This window comes from Paroedura picta, chromosome 2 (genome assembly GCF_049243985.1).
Source record: "Paroedura picta isolate Pp20150507F chromosome 2, Ppicta_v3.0, whole genome shotgun sequence".
NCBI classification, from domain to species: Eukaryota; Metazoa; Chordata; class Lepidosauria; order Squamata; family Gekkonidae; genus Paroedura; species Paroedura picta.
In genome coordinates, this window is record NC_135370.1 from 66,956,999 (window position 1) to 66,980,243 (window position 23,245).

Sequence of the window (23,245 nt, forward strand, 5' to 3'; positions counted from 1 at the left end):
AGCCTTCCATCCTTCCGAGGTCGGTAAAATGAGTCCCCAGCTTGCTGGGGGGTAAACGGTAATGACTGGGGAAGGCACTGGCAAGCCACCCCGTATTGAGTCTGCCATGAAAACACTGGAGGGCGTCACCCCAAGGGTCAGACATGACCCCGTGCTTGCACAGGGGATACTTTACCTTTTCAAGCTACTTTAGGTTCCCACTCTGGAGGAGGAAAGGTGGGTATAAATATCTAAATCAATCGTTTTCTTGTACAGGTGCGTAAACTGCCATAAAGTAATAGCCCTCTGTAGAGTGACCCTGCATTTCCTTGCTGGTTTGCCATCCAAGTAGTAACCCTGCTTGGGTTCTGGAAATCGGAACAAACCATTCTCTTGCAACACACACGCACTTGTCTGTGAACGAAGAGGCAGGATTCATCCGTGGCTGGTTCCGGTGGTCTTCCTTTGAGCAACGTTAATATGGCCAACGTCCCGCTCAGGCTGGTTACGGTTTATTTTAAGATCCACGTTCATTCCAAGATTATAATCCGTATAAGGACGCGGGAGTAAAAGCCATCGAGTTCCACCAGATTGGCTCCCTGGCTCGATTGCTTCCCCGCTTCTTTTCCGTTGCCGTCGAGGCTGGCGGCAGTAATCCATGGGAAGCCATTCCCACAAGCGACGCGCCTTTCCTCACAGCCCCCCCCCCCCGGCCGGGTCTGAGGAGCCGGCGATCCCGTCATCCCGCCCCCTTGTCGCTGCCTCTGCTTTTTTGTATTTACCGTAACCCCAGCCAAAGAGCGCGCGCACTCTCCGCTGCGGGGCCGCGCCTTCCAGCGACGAGTCCGGACAAGCAGGCAACAGTAACGGGGAAGAGCGGCGGCGGGCCCTAGAGGAGCCGAGGTAAGGGGCAGCCGGGGGGAGGGAGGGAGAGGACCGCGCGCCTCCCCAGCAAATGGCGTCGGCGGCGACCCCGGCGTGAGCGCTCTAGGGCACGAGAGGGGCTTACTTCAGTTGCCCGGGCGCGCGTCCGCTGGCGGACGGGAGCGCTGCGCCATCCATCAAGTGAGCTCGGTTCCTTTCCCAACAGAGTTGGGGAGAAGTTTCCCCTCCGCCCTTCCTCGCCCCGTGCTTGGGCTTGCCGGTCCAGGGCGTGTGGTTCTCTGGCCCTTCGTGCCGTTCCCGGCGGTAGAGGAATGGCGCGCTCAGCGGCTCCTTGGGCTCATCCTGCTAGAAGCAGAGTCGGGTATCCCTCCTCTGGGGTGTCAGTGTCGTAGTCCTTTCCTCCAGACTGCTCCGAGTCACAGAGGGGTCTTCTTTGCCTTCATTTTATCCTCGTGGGTCACACACACACACAAACCCGCGAGAGAAACTGTCCCAAGAAGGACGAATGAGCCACGTCTCCCAAGTTCCGCCCCCACTCCCAGATACTCTAGGGCAGGGGTAGTCAAACTGCGGCCCTCCAGATGTCCATGGACTACAATTCCCAGGAGCCCCCTGCCAGCGAATGCTGGCAGGGGGCTCCTGGGAATTGTAGTCCATGGACATCTGGAGGGCCGCAGTTTGCTGTACACTGGCTGACTTTCTAAGAACATACCAGAAGCTGCCTAATGTTCTTGGCATGTGTGTTATTGTTGTTAAAGGGTTTTGTTGCAGGCTCCCACAAAAACGGTTTGTGGGAGAAGGGGTGAAGGATTGCGAAGAAGTCTTTCTGCACTCTCATCTCCTACCAAGGATAGAGGAGGAGTGATGGAAACTATGGCTTCTACTCTCTTCTTTGACTGTGTGTGACTTGGAACTCCCCAAGCAACTCTTTGACCTGGAATACCTTCCCCACCCCATCTCTGGATATATGTGATGTCTGTGCACTCTTCTGTAGTATTCTCTTGTTCAAAAAAAAAAAAAAAGAAGAACCTTGACATGAAAAATTCTATAGGGCTCTAATTTGGATTCTAGTTTAAATTTACAGAGTGAGGGAGCACAGGAGATCCTTTAACAAGAGCCTCTTCCCCTTCAAGTTAATGGCTGGAACCACACTGTTACTTTTGAAGTACATTCCTGTTTTCTGTTGCAAAATGAACAGTGATAGAGAGGAAAAGCAAAGAGGAAATAAGAGCTATCTTGATAGTTGTAAGTGCAAAATAAGGACTTGTAGCTTACTATGCTTTCCCTTTAACTATTGCCTAATAACTTGGTTTCCTGTGTTTGCTTTTTAATGTATCAGGTCAATATGCAGTGTAATAATTTCCATAGACTTTCCCATTGTACACAGTAGATGACCCCAAATAACCCTAAAAGGTGATTCTTGCCCATGGTGCTTATGGCTAAGCAGAGATTTAATTCACTGACTTGTTGGCATTCTCATGTGCAGTAACATGTACTTCCTTGTAATAACTCGGGTTGTGTTACAACTTCTTGGGCTCTTGAACTTAATCATTGTGATTTTTGGAGAGTCCTGATCAAATTAGGGCAAGAATTTGTTAGGGAAATACTGAAGGACATTTCCTAACAATATATGCCATCACATGGCAGAAATACCTTTTTTTTTTGGGGGGGGGGTTGCCACCCTCTTTTAACATACATATTCAGTTCCCGCAGAAATACCTTTTTGTCATTCACATTGGCCACAGCAGTGTGTATGCAAATTTATTTACTTTATTTATAGTCTGCTTTTTTATACTGAGACTGAAGATAGGTGAATCAAGGCAATAAATAGGGTAATACATCTGTTTATTTAAAATATTTTATGTCTCCTTCCCACACTTTCAGGCCCACAAGGTGGTGAACATAAGGGACAGTTCAGCTAAAAGTATAACATGTAATTAAAAACACAGGCTAATGACACTAACAGGAAGGCCAATGTTATTGGGCATGTGTCAGACAAAATGAAAAAAAAAATCTTCCCTGCTGGTTAAAGACACAAATGGAGGGAAATTCCCTAGAAGAGAGAGTTGCAAAATTTTAGTGCAATGAGGAAGAAGGCCATTTCTTGAATTGCCACCCATTTAGCTTCAGATGGCGGGGGCAACTGTGGCAGGGTTTCTGAGGACGATGGTGCTGAGCAGGTAGATTTGTAATGCAATGGGACTAGGGTTATAGCACTTTAAAATAAAGTATGTTAGGTATTATGTTAACCAGTGCAGAAAATAGTGTTTCAGAAATATGAAAAAGCAATGAGATACATACAGAAAACTGATACTATACACACACACAGTGGTATAAATCACAGCCCTCACACAGGCCATTCCATAAGGTGGAGGTTGCAACAGAGAACACATGTGTAATAACCAGACACAAATCAGGCATTGAAATTAGAAGAACACAGAAACAAGTGGGTGATCATTTCAACTTCCTGGAACATTTTGCAGCAGTCATTATCATTCAAAAAAGTTTCAGATGGAGATTCCAGTAAGATACTCTTGTATTAAAATTAATGTGTAGATTGAGGCCCATTCCGCACAAGGACCAATGTTGCCAATCGGTTCCTGAAAGCAGAAACGCTATTTTTAAAAGTGCAATTCTGCATTATGCATACCTGCCTTTGTAGTGGAATCCAGTAGCGTTTCAATAGTTAGAAAGGAAGCGATTTTTTCTGTGCTTTGTCCCGCCCCTGGCCATCAATCAAACGAACAGCCAATGGGCGGCCATTATCATGCTCCCGAAAAACCTCTTTCCCTTTAAGCACAGGTTTTTTAAAAAAGAGAAACACACGTTGCAACGAATATGTCTTGATTCCTCCTAACGTAGAGACCCATCTAGCTGCCAGCTGGCGTGTGAGCTGCCGATTTATCATTACCACGCTCCCCCGAATGAAAAAAAACTTCCCCCCTCCCCCTGTGCACGGGTGCGATTTTCAGCTGAAAATAAAGGGAACTTGCAAACGGGGCTGTGTTGTGCTTGGTGACTTGAGGGGAGCTTTAAAGCAGCTCTGTGGAGGGACTGTAGTCGGAGAAGCCTAGCTGGGCGAATGAAGACTCACCGGTTCGTTGCTTTCTGCTCGCTCCGAGAAAAAAAAAATGGCAATCGCTTAGCCGGAAGTTCGGAGGAGAGAACCAAGGGGAGGGACTTGGCTGGAACCGCAACAATGGGAATGCACAGGTCTTTTTTGCTACTGTTGCAGATTGTTTGCAAGAGTGTAGCGCTTTTTGGAGGGTGAATCCACTTTTCTGGATTCCCCTTTAAGCGCTACAACGAATCGCTTTTTGCGGATTGGTTTCAGGAGTGTGGCAGATTGTGTGCGACGTCGTGCATAACTGCAAATTAGTAGCGTTTACAATTTGGAAGCCTTTTGCAACATTGAAGTCGTGCGGAATGGCCCCTGAATTTGGTCTTCAGCCTGGGAGTGGTTAGCTCAATACAGAAACTCTTGTGTTTGAGATCTTATGTTCTAATAGTCGAGTGTTACCTGGTCTGTGGATATCTAAATCTGCAGATTGGGGCCACATGGATTGTAAACAGATAGTTTTGCAACTATATCGGGACTCCCTCCCTAATTTGCAGGAAAAATTGAAAAGTTAAAAAAATATATTGTGGAGGTCTCACGTTGTGCCAGGTTTGTGACAAGGATATAGAGAGAATGGGATTCCCCCTGTGAGTTTCACTGTTCTCACTTGGTTATATATATTATTCATCTTTGCCAATTCATGAGAGCAGTCCACACCCACTCTGATGTTATCATTGACTCTGGACCTTGTTTATTTTTAGATCTGTACAGTAAAGTTACATTGTTATTGCTTGATTGCTTAACCTTCTGCATTTACTGTATAACTTATCCCTCCACCCCACGCTCCACCCCCACCTTTCCTCTTGTACTTCTGTTAATAAATTTGTACTTTTGGATGGGTTCTATTTTTCCATTCCACTTATCATTGCTCTGTACCAAGGCATTTTTTGCAAGTGAATGTAGAAAATTAGATCCAGCTCTATGTTACCTATTCATACCTCTGAAATTAAAGAAAATGGATTCCTTGTGGCCAGACAGTTTTATGGAATTCCACAAATCTGAAACACATAATACATGTGTAGTATTTTGACATCTGCTCTCATTTTTGAACTGTTCTTTGAGCCACTGTTTAGACTTTGAAATATGAAATACCTCCCATTGTAAGATTACCTGCATTTTCCTGACCCTTTGAATAACTTTGAGCATAACTAATTGAAACTTCTTTATAAATCTCACTTTTCCAAGCAAAGACTGTATGTGTGAAGTGTCTTTGCCATTGTATATTAAAACTAAAGCCCTATGAGTTAGGACTCTCCTCAGAGTCATATGTTCTGTAAGGCAGTGGTCCCCAACCTTTATTAGGCTGGGGACCGGCAGGGCATTGGGTCGCGCCTGCAGGGACCGCACCCGCGCGGGCCACGCCCATGCTTCAGGCCGCGCCCGCAAGCCGCGCCCGCGGGTCGGGCCGCGCCCGCGAGCCGCGCCCGGCCGCGCCCATGGACCGCACCAGCGAGCCGCGCCCGGCCGCGCCCGCGGGCCGCACCCACGGATCGGGCCGCGCCCGTGGATCGGGCCGAGCGGGCGCGGCCTGCACGGGCGCGGCCCGGCCCTGATTCCCTCCCCGCCCTCCCGCAGTAAGTACCTTCCCGGGCCGCAAGCTTGCGGCCTGGGAAGTTTTTTACTGCGGGGGGGGGGCGGGAAGAGGAAGCCGCGGCCCGGCGCCATGGCCTTTGCGGCCCGGCGCCGGGCCGCAGCCCGCAGGTTGGGGACCACTGCTGTAAGGTACTGAATTTTACTAATAATAACTGTGATATTATTTGTTCCAACTGAAAAGTGAACAGAAATGGAGATGCCTATATAAAATTATTCTGGTAACCTTGGGGATTCTATTAAACATTGTATCCCTTGGGATTAGTGGCTTGTGGAACTTACCTGTGCAATTGTTCCATCTACATATGTTCAGCCACACCAAGCATATAATCATTGAATCCACTGGGCATTCATGTATTACAGTTCTAAAATAGGTTGATATGATGAAATGTCTTGTTTACGGTATGTCCTAAAAATCCTTGAGCAAACTTTTGAAAGAACATATTTCTTTTCTTTCCAGTGTTGCTGATATGTTTTGCCTTGAAGTAAAAAAAGTTGGTCTTTGATTCTGCAGGGCAGTCTCATAGCTCTCTTATGAAACTATGATCTGAGACGTGGCTTGCTGCAGACATTTTCTACTATAATGGACATAACTGCTGGGGCACCTTTTAAAACTCTAATGGATTTCTAGGTTTGCAGGCTGGCTCCATTCTTTGCTGTTTTTTCCTGCTGCAATTATGAAGAATAATGAAACATTGATGTATCCCAATGACAGCCAATGGCACGATCCAGGGGCACCCAATCTTTTTCAGGACTATGGGCTCCTTTGGAATTCTGACATAGGTTGGTGGGTGCAACCACCAAATGGCTGCCACAAAACACTCAGATAAAAACATGGCTGCTGCAGTGGAAGAACCAGCCACAAGATGTCAGAGAGTGATGTCATATGTAACTATAATAGTAACAAACATTTTAGGCAGAAGCTCTGCTTACTAGGATACTTTTTAAAATGAGCCAGGTACACAGTTTACTTTCAGTCAGATAGGGAAGATCCTTGTGCTGTGGTGGCAGCTGTTGTTGCTACGAGGACACAACAAGACCAGTTTTAGAGAGATAGCTATATTCATTTGTTGCAATAACAGTAGTATTGTGGCACCATCAGATTTTGCATAAAGTTGTTTTCAAATGTAAGCTCTGCCTCACAAAAAACAGATGTTAAAAATGCATGTTAGTCTTTAAGGTGTTGTACAGACCAATCAACTTTGATATGAACTCTGTCTCACTTTGGGATGTCTTGGTTATAAGCACCATTCTTCCAAACAGCAAAGGAACGTTAAGTGCAGCTTGGGTTGGATGTAGCAATCTATCAGTGGGAGGTTGTTGTTGTTGTTAGGTGCGAAGTCGTGTCCGACCCATCGCGACACCATGGACAATGATCTTCCAGGCCTTCCTGTCCTCTATCATTCCCAGGAGTCCATTTAAGTTCGCACCTACTGCTTCAGTGACTCCATCCAGCCACCTCATTCTCTGTCGTCCCCTTCTTCTTTTGCCCTCAATCGCTCCCAGCATTAGGCTCTCCTCCAGTCAGTGGGAGTTCCTCACTTTCATCTCTCCACAACCACTAGCTCCAACCCCAGACTTCAATTCCTGGGATTACAGGAGTAATTGCTATGCAGGTCAGATTTGAGATACAGTTTTTAGACTTTTTGAGCTTTCCTCTGTCTTCTGGAACTGTTCTCTCTGACTTAAGGGAGATACTACATAATTATTATAATAAACAGTCAAGAAGCAGAAGAAATACTGTAAAATCAGCATGAAATACCATAAAACCACCTCTACAGCTTCACTACGTACCAAAAGAACAAGTCTGGAAGAAGCCTGGGCAAAGTTAATTAATGTATTTAAAATAAGAAGAGTATTTTCTAGCAAGTAAAATAACAGGTAACCAAATTTGATCCTGACCTGGATGGCCAAGGCTAGCTCAATCTCATCAGATCTTGGAAGCTAAGCAGAGTTGGCCCAGGTTACTACTTGGTTGGGAGACCACCCAAGAAGTCCAGGATTGTTATGGAGAGGCAGGCTAGCGGCAAACCTGCTGTATGTTCTTCCCTTCAAAACCCTATAAGGGGGCCATAAAGGGGCCGCAGCTTGATATTACGTTTCACCACCTATGTAGGCATTTTATCATTTAGGTGGGAAAAAATTCTTGAAGACAAAGTTGTTCTATCCACTATCACAATTTTGTTTTTTTTACCCCATCCCCTGTTACACTTAAGGTTAGTCTGTGATACTGTGGAGCAATCTTGGTATGGCCACCTTTTCCAGCTGACCCAGGGATGAAAAGAAAAACAGCAGAATATTCGTGGAAGCCAGTCCTGCAGACCAAAGTTTCTCCATGTGACCGATTTAAGCATGCGTGCTGCATCTGCAAGGGTTTTCTTTATGTTTATGGCGGCCGGCACACCACCACCTTGAGTGACTTCTGGCGATACAGGATAGGTAAGTTTGACTCTTAATTTGTTTCATTTCTCTGGTGGTCTGTTATAGCCTGAAGGTTTTGAAATTTCTGTCAGGTGTTGGTTCTTTCTGTAACAGCTTTTCCAATCCAATCAAGTAATATCAGTAAATAATGGGGGAAATTATGGAATAATATTTTATAATGTGTCATCTTAGATTGCCTACTGTTCATATTGGTCATAGGAGAGAGCGCAACATCCAGGGACAAATGAACTCAATGAAGTCTTGCGAACTGCTGTTAGACTCCTGATATGTGAACCTAGGATCAGAACTATTAAACTTGCAGGGGTAGTCAAACTGCAGCCCTCCAGATGTCCGTGGACTACAATTCCCAGGAGCCTCCTGCCAGCATTTTCTGGCAGGGGCTCATGGGAAGTGTAGTCCACGGACATCTGGAGGGCTGCAGTTTGACTACCCATATAAAGGATTGGAAATATGGAGGCAACAGACATATAACCTAGTTACTATGTTTTCCAAGAATATTTTTTCTTACTAAAGTTCTCCTCAGAGTAGTTATATGGCTAAGGCACAGAAAGGGCTTCTCTAGTGGTTAGGAGTGGGGACTTCTAATCTGGAGAGTTGGGTTTGATTCCACAGTCCCCCACATGCAGCCAGCTGGGTGACCTTGGGCTCGCCACGGCACTGATAAAGCTGTTCTGACTGAGCAGGAATATCAGGGCTCTCTCAGCCTCACCCACCTCACAGGGTGTCTGTTGGGGGGAGAGGAAATAATATCAGTTCTGTCACTACTGTTGCTGGCCACACAGAGCGCTTGGATCAGCCTGTCACTCAAACTCCAGTTTCAATGAAGAATTTCACTCTTCTCTTACTAGTTCTCTGTCCATCTAGAACCTGAAACCTGGTGCTCACGCCTACCCATCACTGTAAGAGTCTGTGATATCTATACATATATACACCCATCTGATAAATTATGACCACCTTCATTTGTCTTAAGCAAATCATGGGTGTGTGTGATGAATAAGTTGCAAATCCTTAGCCTTGTGCACTCCCTCCCCTCTCCCCTTGTGCATGATAGTTGCAACTGAAGACTTCCTGAAGTCCTTAGAGTTCCAGTTTGTTGTGACATCCAAATTCAAATGCCTTAACAATCTGGAGTTCCTTTCTTTCCCAGTGATCAGGGTTCCAAACCACAGTTTAGTCCTAATCTAGAATCCTGGCTAGTAGGAAAGAAACAGACCCCAATTTGTTAGGGAAGACAGAACAGGATATTAAAACACATTGGAATTAGACTAAGACACTGGAAGAATGCTGAGATTATCTGGGCATGTTTGTGCCAATTTAGAGATGAAGGGAGAATTCCCAGTTTTGGCTGACAATGTAAAATCTTTAAAAAATATATGATATTTTAAGGAATAGTTATTTACTTAAAATTATTAGCTGCTTTTCTACCTACAGAAACTCAAGGTGGCTCAGAACAGAAGTAAGGCGGCTTTATATGTGTGTATTAATGCATAATAACACTAGGACACTGTAGGGAATTTGTCTACAGAATATTCACATCCAGCATAAATGGTAGTTCTGTGTTGAGTGTTCCAACTCTTGCACCGTAACAGGGGCTTTGTGTCCTGACATTATTATCTGGTCTGTGTCCCTGTATCATTGACTGCCAATGGAAAGCACATAAGGTAAATTGAACTGTGCATAACTAGATACGGGGCTACTGTTTTTGGTGGAGACTCCATAGCTGCAACCACAGTTTACGAAACATTTTGTTTCATTCATGAGCAGCACTGAAGCAAAGATTAACAGATGCTTTCTATCTATACTATACATATTGTTCTTGATTTCTTTGTAATGCAAGGCCCCCCAAGATTATCAGCTTTAGAGAATCACAGTGGGTTGGATCCCATTCAGCACTCAATGTGTATGTGACTGATTCCTTTCTTCTATGACAGCCATCGAACCCCTCTCCGATGCTGGTGTTGTGGGGGACCTCCATCTCCCAGGAGTGCCACCGGGGGGGGGGGAGGGTGCTTTTAGGCTCCAGAAGGAACAGGGAGAAGGGGAAGTCATACTTCTGTGCATGTAAATTTTAGATCATGTAAATCAACATTTTTGATGCAGTTTTGTAGGATGCTACTGGAGTCTAGTGCAGGAGAACCATGTTGATGGGAAACGTATGTGTTCTCATGGCTCTGCTTTAATAACCAATTAAAACATTTTATAGGTGGTAATGAATGGGAAAGGCTGGACAATTCTGAAAATGGCCCAGAAGAACTGGAAGAGCATACAATGGTGGAGTATCAGGCAAGTTCACATTAATCCAATCCAGTAATATATTTGGCATTGCTTTCCTTTTTTCCTTATGTCTTGTGGCCTGGTGAGCAGCAAGTTCACTGGGCAGTCTCTGTTTAAGGATGGGAGTCTTCACTCTGTCTTTCCAGTAATGTATGCAATAAACACATGTTTGTTTACAAATGCACTTATTTCACAGGAACACTAGAAAGGGAACTACAGCCACTATTGGTGTCTGATCCAGGGTACACTCTGTAGCAAACCTTGGCTTGCTCATATTGCTCTGTGAACCTAAGCATGATTTTTCTTTAGTGGGTTGCCTCCTGGACCATTTACACACTGGATGTTTCATGCCATGCTTCAGGCTGGAGTTTTAGTCGTGTCAGGTTGCCCCACCTCTTCCTGCACCCACACGGGGGAGCATTTGGCCCGGTGCATCTCATCTGTCCTCAATTTGTGCTCCTGCATGGGAGCTGGGGCAGTGAAGTTCCCAGTGCATAAACGGTCCTGGAGGTGACCTGTGTTCTGAACAGGAAAAAGAGACCGGGATTATTAAAAAGCTGCTGTGTGCCATTGCAAAAATTTCAGGAGCTGTTTTTTCTTTATGCACTGTTTTCATACCTCAAAGCTCTTTGAATAGCCAGTAAACATACATGACAGCTATACTACATATAAATCACCACTTCAGGACTTTCCAATAACATAACATTTAGGACTTTTGGAACATATAAAGTGCAACTTTGTTAATTAGCACCTCTGCTTTTGAATGAGCTGCAGGTGTGAATGTACAGAGCCTGTATGGATTTTAAAAATTTTGTGTACAGCTAGTTAGCTCATAATGTCCTAAGATTAAAGCAGGGTATTTTCTTTCTCTCCCCCTTTGCCCCAGTTCAGTCCTGAAGAGGAATGACCAGCAGGATATCTGATGTTATTTGTTTACATGCTGCTCAGTTTCTTAGCACAAGAAAGCATGCTTCTGTTGAGGGTGAAGGACAAGAAACAGCCATTCTCTTTTGGGTTGATTTTTTTTCTAGAAAGGCTACTTTGTCATTGACTTCAGGGCTGATAAACTGTAATTGAAATGGTGGTGAAGTATCTGGTGGGCAAAGACATTAGATCCTGTGCCTCTTATCTAGTGTCAGCTCAATTGTACACGGCGTCTTCATTGTTTGCACAATAAGACCCTTTGTGGCTTCTGCTCAGATTTTGGATAGTGTGATAAGATGTTATGTCTGCTGCATACCAGCAAGATCTGTGTGGATGGGCTGTTAACATTTAAATCAGCTTCAAGTATTTACCCTAAGGAGGAACCTGCTCAAATGTAAAAGATGAGATCTTAAAACACGAATTTTTTTTTGTGTAGCTTGCACTCACAATATTATGTTAAACAACTTAGAGCCATTACAGCAAAATGCTAAATGTAATGTCAAACAACATCATGCTGTGTCTTTGTATACTATCTACCTGAAAGAAATTTGCAATTGTAAACATTACTTCCTTGGCTATAAATTAGAACTGGCTATAGATTAGAACTTTTTATTCTCTGTCCAGTGTGTGTACTCTGTCACAAAAGCTAGATGGTTTCAGATGGCCATCTATGTCTGTCTATAGTAGAACAAAATTTGAGTCCCCTTGCACTTTAGAGACCAACATATTTTTTGAGGGTATATGACCTGATGAAGTAGACTTTGACATTTGAAACCCTCAAGTTGTTGTTTTGTTTTGTTTGCATTATCCTTTGGTAAATGCAAGTATGGTTGACTGGAAAATCATTATTGTATTTGCAGAGTATTCTCTACATCTTTGGTGGGATGGTAGATTCAGCTTTCACACAGAAGAAGAATCCTTTCTGGCTATATGATACTGGTATGACTCGAGACAAGTAGCCTCTCCAAGAGGCTACTATATACACAGTACTGCAGAAGAATAACTAAGGCCCGAACGACATTGCATTTAACACATGATCCTGATGTGCACTGGCAACAGAACTCTAGCTGGGAGCTCCCCCTGAGAACTAAGTTCTAAAGTGCTGATTCAGATGAGGGCCCTGCCATAGGGGCAGGAGGAGATGTAAGCTTTCTTCAGGCTGGTTTTCCCGACCCTAAATGAGTGGGAGACGGGTGCCCCCTTGAGGCTGTTTTGGGATAGAAAAATGGCATTGTGAGCACTTTCTTCCTCTGCACCATGGTCCCAATCCAAATTAGGTCCTTGTGGTGCCTTAGAATTGAGTTCCATGTGGAACTCACAGCTGGTGTATGGGTTTAATTTCCTGTGTTGATCTGATATTAAATGTAACATCCCCTTTGGGATGACAGTGACAGTAACAGCCCCTTCTTGGAAAAAGTTTGGATGAGATTTCCTCCAGTCTAAGGCAAGGTACCACCAGTGAAACCCCAAAACCTGGAGAATATGAATGTTGGCAAGCTCCAACGAATTGCATAAATGTCTGAGGAAACACATTTTCTATTTTTGAACATATACTAAATATGACATTTAGGTGACTTTCCGTGTTGGCTGGTGTCTTTCTGAATGTTTTGATATTTACCAGATTAGTCTGGGATTATGAACAATAATATTATGTAAATATTAACAACTTCTGGGTATTCACAGTAATATAGTGATTAGCAGTCAGTAGGAAGGGCTGCTTTAGGATTGCCAACAGGCCTGGCAAAAAAAAGCCTGACCCTTTAGTAGGGTCTTAATGTGTGGAAATGGGCGGGTGATGGTGTGGAGATAAATAAGAGCACTTGGCAAATATCACCCCATTGTTACAGGAACAGGGCTTTTATCTGTCAGCCTAATCATATCTAACTTACGGTGGTGGAAAGTGCTGTGAAGTCACAGACAACTTATGGCAACACCAGAGGGGAAGCGAGAGACATGCAGAGATGAGCTCCTGGTCGTCTTTGGTGGTTTCTCTCATCCAAGTTCTAACCAGGGATGACTCTGCCTAGTTTCTGAGAACTGACAAGATCAGGCTAGCCTGGGTTATTCAGGCCATACATGCCTTCAAATGCTGGCAAAACATATCAATGTGTCATGTAGATACAATGTTTCTTTTAACATCAGATTGCTTGTTTTGCTTTCTACTTCATAGCAGCATTTTTCTGGAGTTTAAAGCTGCTAGATATAAATGTCCGTGTATCAAAAGTGTGGGCCAAATTGACACATTTAACTGTGGGCCAAATGGAAGGCTCCTTCTATTTACTTAGTATTTCTTACTAGTGTGGAGCCAAAGCACCTTGCATAATAATTCTCTTCTCAATTTTATCCTCACAATAACCCAGTGAGTAGATGAGACAGAGCGACTGGCCCAAGATCACCCAGCAAGCTCCCATGGCAGAATGGGTCTCTCAGATCCTAGTCTGTCCCTTTAAAGACTCTACTCTGCCATGTTTTCTAATATTTTTCTGTCTCCCATAGAAGATTTCAAAAAATAACCCTAGTTGTTTTAGGTCAGGTGGGAGAGAAATAACAGTGTGTGGGGTTTGCATATGGTATTTGTAAGAAAATGACTGTGTCCAAATATTGAGGAAGTAAAGAGGGGAAACACCAGTGGGGGTATCATTTCTTAATTAGATTGTTTTGTTCTTGTATTTGTGCCATACGGAATTATGATTTTTGACCTACAATAATTGTACTTAAATTTCAGGACGGATAGAATTTTAAATACAACTTAAAGCATCTAATGAGACAGACTGAAAAAAATGTTGATATTATTTGAAGGAGACGGGCGGTGTGTTTGGGCTGAGCAGAGAGAGGAGACATTCTCCCTATTTTATTTTGCCATTAAGCTGCCCTGAAGTTGCTTGAGGCATGATGTTTCCAGTCCAGTGAACTCCAGTTACTCAGCCAACATGATCGGCAGTGTTTCAGCGTTCTAGAGCAACATATGTATAGGAAAGGAAACAGCTGAGATGGATGTTTCTCAGAACTGCACTAACACTAGTTAGCTGGACAGTTTTTTAAGGATTTGGTCATTACTAGGCACATGATGGCTACTAGAAAATAGGGTTTGTATAGTTGTGAGAAACAGTAGATTGTAACTATGTTGCAGTATGTCGAAGAAGCCACTGTGCCAAAAAATTGCTAAAATATCAATTTACCTTATTCACAGCAAAAAAGTAAACTTTCAATAACAGGACCAAGAAGGTGAGAATTCACCTGTACGGAATATGTTTCCTTAAACAAAGTTTTCCTGGCAATTTGCTTCAGAAACAAGATGCTGTTGCAGCAAGGACATTTCCTCTGTGTTTTGTCCTTTCAGTTTGAAGGGAGTATTTGTGGGTGTTATATAATCATGGGAACCCTGATTGGCTGTTTCCATTTGTTACACAGGGTGGAGGGCGGGGGAAGCAGTTGAACTGCCAAGGGAAGGCAGATGTGTCTTTTTGTTCCTGAAACATTGTCTACTGGAGGAAGGCAGAATGTGATCTCTCTCACACACACAAGGAAAAAACAAAACAAAGAACCCTTAAAGCTTTATAAGCTATGGTTTTAGAGATGAGAATTTCAGTTATGCCTCCTTAAATCTTATATCTAGGAACAATTATCTGGTAGAAGTTACATTCATCTGCTATTTCGTTGGAAAACTCTTTTAAGCAAGAGAAATGACTAAACCCCCCCAACCATTTAGAGATTAGTGGGGCACAAGTAATTTCCACATACCGTATTTGCCGGCGTATAAGACGGCTTTTTTCCTCTGAAAAACATGCCTCCAAGTGGGGGGGCCGTCTTATACGCCGGGTGCTCTTCTGGCGAGCGGCGAGCGGCGGCGAGCGGCGGCGAGCAGCTCCCCCCCACTGGGTGAGCTGCGCCGGCGGGCGGCGAGCGGCGAGCGGCGGTGGGCGGTGGGCGGCGGCGAGCGGCGGCGAGCGGCTCCCCCCCACTGGGTGAGCTGCGCCGGCGGGCGGCGAGCGGCGAGCGGCAGTGGGCGGCGGCGAGCGGCGGCGGGTGGCGGCGAGCGGCGAGCGGCGGCGAGCGGCGGCGAGCGGCTCCCCCCCACTGGGTGAGCAGCGCCGCGGGCGGCGAGCGGCGAGCGGCGGTGGGCGGCGGGCGGCGGCGAGCGGCGAGCGGCAGGCGGCGAGCGGCTCCCCCCCCCACTGGGCTCACTCAATATTTTGAGTTGAAATGTTGGGGGGTCGTCTTATACGCCCAGTCGCCTTGTACGCCGACCAATACGGTAACTGTTATCCTGCCCTTCAGTTGACATCGCTTATAGGGGACAAGGTTGTATCTGCTTCTGATACAGCACAACAGCAGTAGGGCTTCCAGGTGGCAGGTTTCCCTGCCCCCATCCCCTGGCAGCAGCCCTATACCTTTCCCTACCACCCGGGGTTTGTCAGTGTTTTTAAATAGCAATGGAATGCATTATATGCTTACATGCCTCTGATTTCCTAGCCCTCACTTTGTTAAAGGTAACTTCCTAGAGGGCTGGAGGCTTGCTTTAATAAAAAATGAAAGCTAGAATTCAGGGAACATGATTAGCCTTTTGTGGTAGGTTCAGCTGCCATGTGAGCTGAACCTGGAAAATCTGAACTTTATTGTCATCTTTCCAAAACTCAGCATAGCAGGGAAAGATCAGAGAAAACCTCCAGAAAGCTTGAGAGGTGCACAAAGGTACCATGGGTAAGCAAGGGGAAAAGCCTCACTTCTGAACAGCACTGAAACTGGGGGGAAAAGCCTATGTAGAAATGGTCCTAGGTTTGGTAGGGGTTTTTTTTTTGGGAGGGGGGAGTATTATATTTTATTACTAGCTTCAAAGCCCATTCCTAAGAACGGGCCTTGAAAGGGTCCCCTCCCATGGCCCTTGGCCAGGCTGCTCAAGGTGGCTTTGGGCCGCAGCTCGCATCCAAATCAAGTGGGGTGGGCGGGGGCTGGGCAGCTTGTTAGCAGGGCCAGGACAGAGCTCCTTAGCAGTCAGCTAGTCAGCTCCTTAGCAGTCCTTAATGAGCAGTCAGCAGGCTGGAAGGCCCTCGTGAGCAGGCCCAGCCTAGCAGGGCAGGAGGCCCTCGTTAGCAAGCCCTCCACCACGACCCTTTGCTCAGGTCCCTCTCCCTTTACCTGCTGCTGGCTCCGGGCACTGAGGCATCTGAGAGCAAAGAGGCTAGAGTCCAGGGCCGGAGGGTGGGGGCCGCAGGGGCAGGGCCAATCAGGACAAAGCTGGCTGCACCCTGATTGGCCCTATTCCAACTTGGATAGCCGAACACATCCCACTCCCTAGGCTGTTTCAGAAATATAGAGAGGAACAACAATGGATAAGGATTTATAGTTACTTCTGAGCTCTGGAGCCTCCTATGGAGATGACTGGGTTGGGAAGCTACTTATGAGCTACCTTTGTGGCATACATTTTTTCTCTTGGTTGCTGGTCAAGGAAAGAGTTGAACAGCTGAAGCTGTGCCTTTTCCTTCAAGATGGTCAGGATCTTATATTGCACTGCAAATAGAGCAGCATCACCTCTTATTGCTTGGCAGTGTAATGGATACTCCATTAAAATTGTTTTTCTGCAGATTCAGCCAAGTGGCTTCAGTGCCAGCTCACAGCAGTAGAGGGTGAGGTAAGACATTGGAAAATGTATGAATCACATATGAAACGTGTTGCTTTGCTGACAAAAGAGATTTTTTGGAATATGTTCTGAAAACAGGTCCACTCTGGGCTTGGCCTGGGACAGGGGGCAATGAAATAAATGACATTGCTTCTGTTAGAGGACCTTTAATTAAAAAGGTAAAGGTATCCTCTGTGCAAGCACCGAGTCATGTCTCACCCTTGGGGTGACGCCCTCCAGCGTTTTCATGGCAGACTCAATACGGGGTGGTTTGCCAGTGCCTTCCCCAGTCATTACCGTTTACCCCCCAGCAAGCTGGGTACTCATTTTACCGACCTCGGAAGGATGGAAGGCCGAGTCAACCTTGAGCCAGCTGCTGGGATTGAACTCCCAGCCTCATGGGCAGAGCTTTCAGACTGCTTGTCTACTGCCTTACCACTCTGCGCCACAAGAGGCTCTGGCCTTTAATTACTCAGCCTTTAAATAAGTTCCCTACAAAAAAAAACTGTTTCAAAGTGCTCTAGAGTGGAAAAAGACAGTTTATAAGAAAAAAAGCATACAAAAGGGACGTCATTCAGATCCCAGTCTCCCTAAAGCTCATACAGGGGAGCGTGTGGGTATGTTTCCATTCCAAGTGTGTGGGGCAGTCAGTACCTCTCAAGACACAAAACGCCTCATCCAAGGCTACATCCAAGGCTACAACAATCATGGGGTTGAGCGGGGCACCCTGGATTTCCTGTTTATGTTCCCTCCTCCTGGGCTATACCAAGGTTCTGCTTCAAAAAACAATACAATTCAACTATGTATTACCAAGTGTGATAATTGAGATTAAAACAACATTCAAAAATCTCTTTAGAAACTTAAATCCAAGTTTATAGCAACTTAGAAGATGTTGCATATCCAGTTCCTTAGACTCATATCAATATATTTGTCTTCTTTAAAAAAAAAAAAAGTTAGGATAGCGTGTGTCCACTTATACCACAGAGTAGTGAAATACAAGCTGGCACCCAGCTGATAAAGGTCACACTCTAACCCCTCCCTTTCCTTACTCCTGCAAGTGGTTCTGCCTAGCAAAACAGCATTACTGATTGTGATAATGGGGGAGTGAACTGCTGCTGCTGGGTAAAGTGTGATTGTTTTTTGTGGCAGGAACTGTTAATAAGTTGTCGTACTTCCATCATCTTTCCAGGGAGCAGCTCCTACTAACCGCAAAGGCCACAGTGCAGTTGTCTACCAGGGCAGCATGTACCTGTATGGTGGATATATTGACATTAAAGGTGTTTCCCAAGAATTCTGGACTTTTTGTTTTGGTAAGTATAGACATATGAGCAGAACGGTTTGGGGCCATTTTATACCCAAGCCTTGGAAAACCCCAGACTAGGAATGCAGTCTCCCAGCTGCCTTCAGCCCCACAGTGGTGACTGACAGTTGCAATCCTTTGTTTTCAGATACAAAACAGTGGTGCCCTGTACCAGCTACTCTGTATGGTGGCAGTCCAGGGCCCAGGCACGGTCACGCAGCTGTGGTTTACGGCAATGGCATGTACTTGTTTGGAGGGCTGATGGGACTGAGTGAGCAAAAGGACTTCTGGAAGTGGGATTTCATAGCTACCAACTGGTCTAGCATCAGGAGGAGGTAAACTTTTAATCTGAGAAATTCACCTGCAGCCTTGGGTATCAGCAAGTTTAACTGGGTGTGGGAGGTATTTTTTCCTGCCTAACAGTGATACTGTTTGCAGAAGTAAATTAGCAAGGTGCTCTGATGTGGTGTAGCTAGGTTTTGCTGTATTTTGTATTACTTTGAAAGCCAAGTTCTGTTCAGTCTTTTGATAGGCATACTATCAAGTGTACACTGTTCTGGTCACATTGGCCTAAAGAACCTTGCACATGAGCAGAAAGCACTATTGTGTGTGTGTGCCCACCCCTCTTTCTCCTAGCAGCAGTCTGAAAAGAGTGCAGTTGGTCATTTTGGTCAATGCAACTTGAAATCAGAATTACTGGTATTACAGGGAATACAGGGGAATTTGTGTTGAGTCAACCCACAACGATCTATAATAGTAATTAATGTACCTGAGGAAAACCTGATTTAGGGTGCAGTGCAGACATTCTGTTGGGATAGATTTATATATTTCGAATATATAACATGGAGAGGAGCACTGATGAGAGGAGGACAGTGATTTATTAACTAAGCCTTTCCTCTGAACTCATCAAACATGCATTTAAAGTTTTCTATTTAATCTACTTGAATATTATTGCCCTTGGACTCATTAATGTGTATTGTCTTTGTGTTTTAGCCAGGGGCCTCCCAAAGTGGTGGGACACTCTGCTTTAATCTTTCAGGATTCCATGCTAGTCTTTGGCGGAGGAATTTCTAATACTAAGCCAAATGGCACACTATGGAAATACCACTTTCCTTCCGAGATGTGGGGGAAAGTAGCTAGCCCAAAGGATGGAAATCCGTCATCCAAATCTTATCATTGCCTCCTGGGATATGGTTTCCAGGAGATGGCTGATTCCTCATGTATATCGCTCAACTACTGTTTGCGTCAGAAAGAAAAACGTCGCTCAAAGCTACTCGCCATCTCAAAGCAGCACTCCTGTTTCTGTGAATACTTTCAGCCAGAGCCTAAATACCAAGTATTCAGCAATGATGACGGTAGTGAAATAGAAATGAGTACCTTTCACCAATCTTCAAAGGAGCCAGGATTCTGTTCACTCCAGACTACTTCCAATGCAGAACTGAGTGAAAACCAGCCAGCAGGCCTCTTATCTAAGAAAGAGAAAACCTCATACCTCAATCTTTCAATTGAAAAGGATCATGTCACCCTTGACGTTCCAGAGAAGGAGTCAGGCTTCAGCTGTCTAAACCCTGACTGTGTGGACATTGGTGAACTCTCTGCTGTCCTGCTCATTGTTGGTGGCAAACCTTTCTCCAGTTCATCTGCAATCTCTTTTTGGCAAATGGAGCTGGACAGAATTTAAATACGCACGTATCAAGTAGGGAGCAAACTGTGCCTGGAATGAATGAAAAAGCAGCCCAGAAGAAAACCACTCATACTGATGAGCTGCTTATGATAAAAGCACAGTATCCATTTGAAAGAGTGATCTGCTTCACAAGTAGACCAAGTGTCACTCTTCACTCAGGCAGAATATTTGGAGGTGACAGTTTGAACTTGCTTTCCAGCAACCTCTTCTTAAGCCGCATTGTTTGCACCTTTCCCCCCTTTCATGAACATTTGCTGACTGAACACATACATGTTTTTGTGCAGGTTGTTGATGCAGAAGAACCCAGGAGACCTGCCGAACATTACAATTTCTATACTTAACATTTGTGACTATTACTTAAGGGTCCTTACAATAACCCTTTAATGAAAGGCAGTATTATTCTTATGTGTTTTTTTTAAAGGGACTTGACTGCAGTATGCTCAGCTCTTGCCAACAGTGCAAGCTCCTACATTTTACACGTCTGCTGTCTAGAAGCCAATGTAGCAGGCTTTTTGTTGCAATATTTTATATAGCGGGGACTGCAGAAGGGCCTTGCATGATCAAGAGCAACTAGGTATGCCTGATGCTGTTCTGGTCTACCAAGCAAAGGGTCAAGATCTGGAAAGGGAAGAGAGACCTAAGCAGAACCTATAAAAATCCTTTCCATGTATAAGAACTCTGAATGTGCAGGAAAGAGTGCCATGTTAAAAAAAAAAAGTCAATTTTTTTAGAGGCATCAAATTTGCCAATTTCTATGCTTATCCAGTGTGATCACAATACTCTGCTATTGGTTTCCACAGTACTTCAAGTAAAAAAACTGAAGGTCAATAAAGGTTCTTTGCTGAGATCATGGGTCCCTACAGTTAATGAAGCCTCCCCCACCAATTTATTTTGTCAGGGTATGTGACATACTTTACTCTCCAGTCAGAGGGGGATTACAGTCCTTTGAAGTCACCCTTTTCTTCACTAATGTAACTTGGTGACGTTTGCAGAGGAATGAACAAAACCTGCAGACAATGTTCTTGAAGGTCTAGCCTGGGTCACAAATACCAATGTCATATGGGAATCATCCAGATTTGATTAGCATTCATATTTTTGTGATTTTTATACCATTATACAGCCTTTTAAAATGTAATGTACTAAAAAGATGGTTAAAATGTATTATTTCTTTGGTTAATTATATACTTGGTTAATTATTTAAATGTAAACACAGGGCACTCCAGAATATCTGTGTATTTCTCAAGTCACTTGTTCAACACCATCTCAAATTAACAACAGGTCAAATTTATTGAGACCAGAAATGAATTCTAAATAGCTGGGGGGGGGGGGGGTTGGTGTGTGTGTGGGATTAAGTCCTTATTCTATTTCATAAATTACAATACTTACAAACACAAACAAATAGAAATCGTAGAATCATAGAGTTGGAAAGGAACTCCTGGGTCATCTAGTACAACCTCTTGCATAATGCAGGACACTCACAATCCTATCACTAATCCACTGTAACCTGCCACCCCCTTGAACCTTCACAAAATCAGCCTCTCCATCAGATGGCTATCCAGCCTCTGTTTAAAAATTTCCAAAGATGGAGAACCCACCACCTCCCAAGGAAGCGTGTTCCACTGAGAAACTGCTCTAACTGTCAGGAACTTCTTCTGGATGTTTAGATGGAATTTCCTTTGGATTAATTTCATCCCATTGGTTCTGGTCTGTTCCTCCAGGGCAAGAGAGAATAACTCTGCTCCATCCTCTATATTAGCGATCCCCAACCTGTGGGCCGCAGAGGTGGGTCGCGAAGGACGCCTTCTCTCCCCCCCCCCAGCCCTTTACTTCATCCACGATCCAGCAGGCGCACATGGGACTATCTCATTGCAGAGAAACAAGCTCAGGGTTCCCATTGATTTGACATTGTCATGAGTTAAAATTTCCATGAAAATAAAATGTTCCTTATGTTCACTGTTGTGGCGTGTCTGTATCTTATTTTGAAGGGATGTTTAAACATTACCATAGCGACCAGAGTCAGAGAACGTTAGGGCAGTGGGCCTCAGTAAAATTGTCAAGCATTGAGTGGTCCCCAGTGATAAAAAGGTTGGGGACCACTGCTCTATATAGCAGCCTTTTAAATACTTGAAGATGGTTATCAGATCCCCTCTCAGTCATCTCCTCTCCAGGCTAAACAGACCAAACTCCCCCAACCTTTCCTCATACGTCTTGGTCTCCAAACCCCTCGTCATCTTTGTTGTCATCTTCTGGACACATTCCAGTTTGTCTACATCCCTCTTCAACTGAACACAGTACTCCCAAGTGAGGCCAAATCAGAGCAGAGTAAAGCGGTACCATCACCTCCCATGATCTGGACACGCTACTCCATTTGATACAGCCCCAAATCCCATTTGCCTTTTTAGCCACCAAGTCACATTGCTGACTCATGTTCAATGTATGGTCTACTAAAACTCCTAGATCCTTTTTGCACATACTACTGCCAAGATAAGTCTCCCCCATCCTATATTGGTATAGATGGATTTTCCTACCTAAATGCAAAACTTTACATTTGTCCCTATTGAATTTAATTTCATTCAGTTTAGCGTAGTTCTCAAGTCTATCAAAATCATCCCGTATCCCAATTCTGTCTTCTGTTGTGTTCGCTACCCATCCTAGTTTAGTATAGTCTGCAAATTTAATAAGTACTCCCTCTAATCCCAAAACCAAATCTGTTCCACTATATATTTCTGGTAAGGCCTTGGTGGAGGAGCATGTCTCATGACTTAAGTGCCACTCAGCACATAACACCCACTCAGGGTGGCTGTCCCGCCCAAGTGCCTCCTCCAACCGACTTGCCAGTCTGTCCAGCAGCCAGCCAATCACCTTCCATCTCCCACCCCTGACCACCCCCTCATCCTACTTCCTTCTGAGGCTGGCTGCTGGACAGATCCCTGTCGTGTGAGAGCTGCCCCTGCTGCTGTGTTCCCTAACAGCTGCCTGCAGCCTTCCCAGGTTCTGGGGGAGGGAGAGGCCGTCCACAAAGTTCTTCCACTACACCTCTGTAATCTAGTGCCCGTTGTATTCCTGAATGCAATGGGCTTGGCTCCTAGTAAGATATAAATACGTTGAACAACACAGGCCCCAGGACTTGTCACTTTTCTCCAAGAGGATGCTGAACCATTAACAAGAACCCTTTGGGTATGACCTGTCAACCAGTTATTGATCCACCTGACAGAATTAGGATCCATAACGCATTTTACCAGTTTGTCAACAAGAATATCATGTGGAACCTTATCAAAAGCTTTATCGTGTATTAAACAGAGACTGTCATAAGAATTGTCACCTATCAACCTAACTCACTGTTTTCTCTCAATATAACACGTCCAGCACACCTACTATTTAAAAGCATTCATGACCTTATCAGCAGAAAGTGATGAAAACATGCTATGAGTT

General features: G+C 44.7%; 2 protein-coding genes across 2 annotated transcripts in view; one reads left to right on the forward strand and one right to left on the reverse strand.

Annotated features, from left to right (window-relative positions):
* Positions 1-881, reverse strand: part of RALB (RAS like proto-oncogene B) — a 55,457-nt gene extending 54,576 nt beyond the window's left edge. The window contains exon 1 of the mRNA XM_077320567.1: positions 762-881. The gene's annotated coding sequence lies outside the window, so the exon portion shown is untranslated. The remainder of the gene's footprint in view (positions 1-761) is intronic.
* LOC143829505 (leucine-zipper-like transcriptional regulator 1) lies at positions 729-21,766 on the forward strand. The gene is made up of 8 exons (XM_077320556.1): positions 729-882; positions 7,789-8,011; positions 10,218-10,297; positions 12,073-12,151; positions 16,795-16,841; positions 18,019-18,139; positions 18,278-18,464; positions 19,123-21,766. Exons 2-8 carry the CDS (start codon positions 7,849-7,851, stop codon positions 19,808-19,810), a joined length of 1,365 nt encoding a protein of 454 aa, XP_077176671.1. The 5' UTR covers positions 729-882; positions 7,789-7,848; the 3' UTR covers positions 19,811-21,766.
* The last annotated feature ends 1,479 nt before the right edge of the window (positions 21,767-23,245 follow it).